The 5,934-nt window shown below is 45.9% G+C and overlaps 3 protein-coding genes and 1 long non-coding RNA gene across 7 annotated transcripts in view; 3 read left to right on the top strand and 1 right to left on the bottom strand.

Moving 5' to 3' along the window:
- LOC104849359 (arachidonate 12-lipoxygenase, 12S-type) overlaps positions 1–1,811 on the top strand; it is a 12,358-nt gene extending 10,547 nt beyond the window's left edge. The window contains exons 12-14 of one of the 2 annotated variants that reach the window (XM_019204781.2): positions 818–880; positions 1,071–1,210; positions 1,333–1,811. In XM_019204781.2, the coding sequence (XP_019060326.1) occupies positions 818–880; positions 1,071–1,210; positions 1,333–1,512 (383 nt within the window). In that variant the 3' untranslated portion in view covers positions 1,513–1,811. Of the gene's footprint in view, positions 1–817; positions 919–1,039; positions 1,211–1,332 lie in introns of both variants that reach the window. The other variant, XM_010605760.2, reaches the window with a different exon arrangement.
- Positions 1–3,254, bottom strand: part of LOC104849360 — a 19,726-nt gene extending 16,472 nt beyond the window's left edge. Inside the window, exons 1-2 of the long non-coding RNA XR_776735.3 lie at positions 2,754–3,254; positions 1,143–1,223 (exon numbers count right to left, since the gene is read on the bottom strand). This is a non-coding gene — a long non-coding RNA (uncharacterized LOC104849360). The remainder of the gene's footprint in view (positions 1–1,142; positions 1,224–2,753) is intronic.
- Positions 3,255–3,495: 241 nt separating this feature from the next.
- Positions 3,496–5,551, top strand: Rnasek (ribonuclease K). Its single transcript, XM_010605761.3, has 3 exons — positions 3,496–3,699; positions 4,353–4,429; positions 5,151–5,551. Exons 1-3 carry the CDS (start codon positions 3,622–3,624, stop codon positions 5,290–5,292), a joined length of 297 nt encoding a protein of 98 aa, XP_010604063.1. The 5' UTR covers positions 3,496–3,621; the 3' UTR covers positions 5,293–5,551.
- A 153-nt stretch (positions 5,552–5,704) lies between these two features.
- Positions 5,705–5,934, top strand: part of CUNH17orf49 (chromosome unknown C17orf49 homolog) — a 2,710-nt gene continuing 2,480 nt past the window's right edge. Inside the window, exon 1 of one of the 3 annotated variants that reach the window (XM_019204784.2) lies at positions 5,705–5,878. In XM_019204784.2, the coding sequence (XP_019060329.1) occupies positions 5,858–5,878 (21 nt within the window). In that variant the 5' untranslated portion in view covers positions 5,705–5,857. The remainder of the gene's footprint in view (positions 5,879–5,934) is intronic. The other 2 variants (XM_010605763.3, XM_010605764.3) reach the window with 2 other exon arrangements.

Genomic DNA, 5,934 nt, shown 5'->3' with positions numbered 1-5,934 from the left:
TATATTTGGGGGGTGTGCAGGGGATCTAACTTGGGTCCTTGTGCTTATGAGGCAGGCAGCAGCACCACTGAGCTAAATCCCCGGCCTAAAAAATATATTTTTAATTATATATGCTCTACTTAGCTGACAGCATTATTGGGTTTCTGAGCCACCAGCCACTACAAAATGAACAGCTTGAGACAGCACTTGTGGGAGGTCCCTCTTAACTATGATACTGGAAATCCACACTTTTCTTACTGCTCATTTTATAACTCAGCGATTTGTAATTCCTAATTCCCTGTCAGGGAATAGGAGGAAGCATCCCTACATTTTTGGGTTTGTTTTGTTTTGTTTTGTTTTTTGGAGCCAGGGTCTCACTATGTAGTTCAGGCTGGCCTTGAACTCATTGTGTAGTCCAGGCTGGCCTCAAATTCATAGCAATCCTCCTGCCTCAGCCTTCAAAGTGCTAGGATTACACATGTGTGCACCACAACTGGCATCTAAATTCTTAACCACTTTTTGAGGTGAAGATATCTGGTCACTCAGAGCCATTCAGCTCCTAACCCTAACCCTTCCATAATAACATTATTATTTGTTGACTATTTTCTATTTCATCTATACTTTTATAGGTGAAAATGTTGAAATTCAGAGAGGTTAAATAATTGGCCTAAGATAATCAAGCTGTAAGTGACCGGGCCAGGATTATAAGCCATGTCTGATGCAAATATGCCTAAATAAATTAACACATCAATTCTGAAATATGGACCTATGAAGACACCGGCTTTTCTTTCTTTTCTCTTCTGCTGTAGCCTCTAAATTCTGTTCCTTTCCTGCCCAGGTTTCCCTATATCCTTCCAGTCCCAGGATGAACTCTGTCATTTCCTTACCATGTGTATCTTCACATGCACTGCCCAGCATGGGGCCATCAACCAGGGCCAGGTATGAAGAGGTGAAATCCCAGGTCCCTGAAAGCAACGGCCTGGACCTTGGGAGACTCAAGGGAGAGGTGGGGACCCAAACCCTAGTACTAGTATCCTAGGGATGCAGTTTCTTCTCCTAGCTGGACTGGTATGCCTGGATCCCTAATGCCCCATGCACAATGCGGATGCCCCCACCTACCACTAAGGAAGATGTGACAATGGACACGGTGATGGGGTCACTACCTGATGTCCAGCAGTCCTGTCTTCAAATGACCATCACATGGCATCTGGGTCGCCGTCAGCCAGATATGGTGAGAAGGGACCCTGTGGAGAGGGAAATGACAGTTGGAAAGAAAACATTAGAGTGAAAAGCTGGGCTCTAGGTGCTTTTCTCTTCAGACTAAAAACTGACTGATCATTTTTTATGTTTTAGATTCCTCTGGGTCATCACAAAGAAAACTATTTCTCAAGTCCCAAGGCCAAAGCTGTGCTAAGACAATTCCAAACGGAACTGAAAACCCTGGAAAATGAGATTACAGCCCGGAATGAACAACTTGACCTGCCCTACGAATACCTAAAACCCAGCCACATAGAGAACAGTATCACTATCTAAGCCCTAAAGTGCCCTGCCTGGATGATTTCAGATCAGCTTTAGGACTGACATTTCCATCTTGAATGCTATGTTTTCCTAAATCATTGCTGCTAATGCTCTCATTCCTCCCCCAACTAAATCTTCTACATCAGTATCACACTGGCCCAAAGAACAGTAAATTTTTTCTGTAAAGAGCCAGATAATATTTTAGGTTTGGTATGCCACACTATCTTTGCCACAATTGCTCAGTTCTCCCAGTGTAACAGCCACAATCTGTAAGCAAGTAAGTGTGATTATGTTCCAATAAAGCTTTATTTATGAATACTGAGATATGAACTTCATATGTCAGAGAACTTGGCTTAATCAACCACCTAAAAAAGAAAGTGCTTTGTTTGAGCAACAGGTATAGGCCACTGACTGGATTTTGTTTCTATCTGCTACATTAGCCAAAAGCTTAACTCTACTTCCAAAACATGGCTGGCAAAAGGTAGTGACTTTTTTTGAGAAATCAGCTATCTCAGTTAACCAAACTCTTCTTTCCCGGGAACTAGATTCTACGCTTAGAGGCAAACTACCAAATTTCTGACTATCTTCCTTAGTGATTTTTACCTCCACTCTTATTGCTCCTATTTAGACACAGTACTAAGTGTCTGTGAATAAGAATAGTGTTCCTAGTCCACAATAAAATTAAAGAAAAAAAAAAACTTTGTTCCAAATGGCTCCTTTCCCCAGACAGTCCCAAACAAAAAGAAATATGAAACTCGTGTTTCAAGTCCACTTTCTCAGCCCATTTAATGTCCAATGATCCCTATGTGTTACCCATGGAAGCCAAGTTCCACGTTTTCTTTCACAACCCTTTTAAGAACAATATGCACAAAATAAATAGGAAAATACCACAAAGTCATTCTAGCCCATGACAGTTTTTGTTTGGTTCTGGAATCTCAGAATCAAAATGATCTCTCTCAACTGTGCTGTGGTCCCTGTTCTTGCCAATAGGGGTACAGAAAGCTCAGTGCAAATTGTATTCTTCACTTGTGGCTTCAGACCCCAATTAAAAAAAAAAATCTTCAAACACTCGTTTCCCTAAATATTACAAATCTATGTCTCATTAGGGCAATGCACAAACTTTTTTGGGAGGGGGCAGGATGATCTATTCATATTTTTTAATCTTGTAATTCACCTTGCTTAAGGATACAATCACTTTACTTAGTAAACATGTTGTGTTTATTCCTTTTACCAGTTCATATGGCTGGACCACTCACCTTCATAACTTGCTCGAAGTCTGCTTTCCCTGGAATGTTCCTAACCCTATATTTTCCTGGATTCAGCATCCAGAACTAGTACAATATTCCAAGTGCGATGATAAAAGTTAGAGTATGCCAAGTGATGTTAATTAACAGAAACATATTCAATGTCAACGAATCCGCCACGATTTTAAGGCATTCTACTTATAACAGTATGCTTGGCCTCCGGAGGGGGTTCCTAGCTTCTTTTATAGTGTTTAGGCGAAGGATGAGTACAGGCGCTATGGATGTGCATGCTCTCTAAGTAAATCTTCACGTCTCACTTACCATTTCCCCATCACAAGGACCACCCGAAACTAAGGTGCCAGAAGCAAACAAACAACCAAATATAAATAAATAAATAAAATGGGTCTAAGCCTCTCATCCTAACAGCCCTTTTACCCAAGTTGCCAGGTTCTCAGCCAAAGTGAGACGTTTCTGGAGGCCTTGTTGCTGCTAGCTCCTAGTCATGTGACTTGCCAGACTCGACCACGTGACGTTCAGCTCCTTCCATTCCAATGTGAAGGGAGAGAGACCAAAGAACCGGGTCATAAGTCTTGCAGTACTCACACCCCAATAATAATGGTATGTCGAGAAGGGCTTTCCAAGGTGCAACTATAGTTTAAGACATGTGTTCTCTCGCCGAAGCCTGAGGAGGACCGCGAGACGTCCACCTTCTCCGCTGCCGCCCCCAAGCCGAATGGTTGAGGCCGAAGGCCACGCCCTTTCAGCTACAGCTGGCAGTGGAAGTCCCCAAATCCTGCCCGCTGACCCTTGCATATCCAAGGTTGCCAGTCACTGCCTTTTACTCGGCTCACAGTCGGCTGAATCCCCGACTCCCTTCTTCATGGCGTCGCTCCTGTGCTGTGGCCCCAAGCTGGCCGCCTGCGGCATCGTCCTCAGCGCCTGGGGCGTGATCATGTTGGTGAGGGAATCGGAGACCTGAGGGGCTCCAGGGTTGGAGGGCTAGAAGGCCAGGGAACTCCGTGCCTTAGAGAGCAGCAGGCAGGCTGGAGGGGCTAGCTGGCTAACTGGACAATAAGAGAGAAATTAGATTGAAAATGGGGAACTGGAGAGGAAGGATGGCGAGGCTGGAGTGTGGAAGGAGAACCGAGGCTGGAAAATTTGTGGACTTTTCACATTAAGAAAAAGATGAGCTGGGGGTCCTGAGGGATGCCCGAGTTGGAGGCTAGCGGGGAACAGGAGTGCTTCTTCCCGAAATGAGTTACTATGGCCTTCTTTCCCCAGACTACACTGTGTCTTCTAGAAATAATACGAACTGCTGGTTCTCTCTGATCTCTTCCATCCTGTCCCGTGATAGTGATGCCTTTAGGGAGGAGGAGAGTCTGCGTTCCTAAAAAAAAAGGCAACTTGCTCATTATTCCCACTCTTGTACCAGCATTTGTTTCAGAGTCCCCTAGTCCAGATAGCTGAGGCCATTCCTAATCCAGCCACAACCACTCCTACTCCTAGCTCTTTCTGGTTAATCCTAGATGCAGGTGTTGGGGCAACATAAGAAATGAGAGAGGTTCAGGGAGGTTAGTGTCTGTGTTCATCAACCTACCTGTTCCTTTTCAGATAATGCTTGGAATATTTTTCAATGTGCACTCAGCTGTGTTGATTGAGGATGTTCCCTTCACGGAAAAGGATTTCACGTAAGTGGGCAACTGGAAAAAGTGGGTCTGAGTGCAGGTATGAGGTAGCTGGGCCGATGGTCAAAATTATGGGTGGGAAATTGCCAGTGGCTGGATGTTTGGGACCCTGAAGTTAGAGAACAGGGAGAGAAGAGCTACTGTCTATAGAACTAGTTAGGGTTTTGGTGTAGCCCAGTGGTAAAATGTGTGCTTAACTTGCAAGGCCTTCCCTAAGTTCAAGCTTCAGCAGAAAAAGAAAGAAAAAGGAAATGGAATGTATTTAGGAGCAGTCTTGGAAATCAGGTTGTAGCAGCCATCCTAAACCCACCAGTTTAAGTGTGGCCTCTTTAGGTATTTTACCTCTCTGTGATTTAGTCCGCCTCTACCAAAGGGTTATTATAATAGAACTTATCTCATATAGTTGTGGAAAACACTGAAAACTGGTAATACCCGCAACAGCTAGGCATGATGATGTAAACCTATAACCCCAGCACTCTTGAGAAGTGGAGGGAGGACGATCACAAGTTCGATCCCAGCCTGGACAATTTAGAAACTTAGCAAGATCCTGTCTCAAAATAAAAAGCACTGGGGATGTAGCTCAGTATGAAGGCGCTGAGTTTAATACATACTAAGTCGGGGGAGGAGAGAAGTAGCAATTTAGAATGGTGCCAGGGCACATATGCCCTGAAACTTTTGGTTGCTCTTAATATCTAAGAGTTCTCTACCTACTTCCTACACCTAGGAATGGTCCTCAGAATATATACAAGCTTTACGAGCAAGTCAGCTACAACTGTTTCATCGCTGCGGGCCTCTACCTCCTACTCGGAGGCTTCTCTTTCTGCCAAGTTCGACTCAATAAGCGCAAGGAATACATGGTGCGCTAGAGCACTGTTGTGTTTCCCCTCTTCAGCTCCCTGTCTATTTAAAGATTCTCCACCATTCACTCGGGTCTCCTCCTGCCCATTGTGGCATCCTCCGCCAGACTGGGTTTTCCTGGCGAGACTGAATCTCCAATTCTCCAGCCTCAGGTGTCTGACCCCCGTGGAGGGGGCTGAGGCTGACAACACCTTGCCTCTCCAGCCTCACTCGCCTATTCCCTACCACAATAAAGACGAGCTGCTCTCCTAAACCTTGTGTCTATGTTTGAATGAGGAAGTGGGCATGGGCTAAGGCTAGAAGTTGCCTCTAAACGGGTAGTCCTGACCCCTCGACGGAAATGGAACGAAGCTGATCGGAAGTGAGGCGGTGTCTTCCACCTTAGCGTCCCCAAAGCGCCTAAATGACTGCGGAAGATGGGGCGGGAAGTGGCCAGGTTTGAGCCAATCAGCTGCCGGAAGGGTGGGACTTCCTGCGCGAGGGCCGGAGGGCTCGACAGTCTGGCTCTCCGTGGTCCTGGCTCGCGTGGTGGTGGCGGCGGCGGAGCGTCTCGGTGAGGAGGTGCGAGGGGCCATGACGTCAGCGTCCACAAAGGTTCGACCTCCCTCGCGGACAGCGCTCCCTGGCGGTCACGGGAGGGCGAGGCCCCT

Source organism: Fukomys damarensis, unplaced genomic scaffold (genome assembly GCF_012274545.1).
Source record: "Fukomys damarensis isolate Sample0158 unplaced genomic scaffold, DMR_v1.0_HiC HiC_scaffold_13, whole genome shotgun sequence".
Classification (NCBI taxonomy): Eukaryota; Metazoa; Chordata; class Mammalia; order Rodentia; family Bathyergidae; genus Fukomys; species Fukomys damarensis.
The sequence above is the reverse complement of the archived record's forward strand: the minus strand, read 5'-3'. Positions and strand labels throughout refer to the sequence as shown.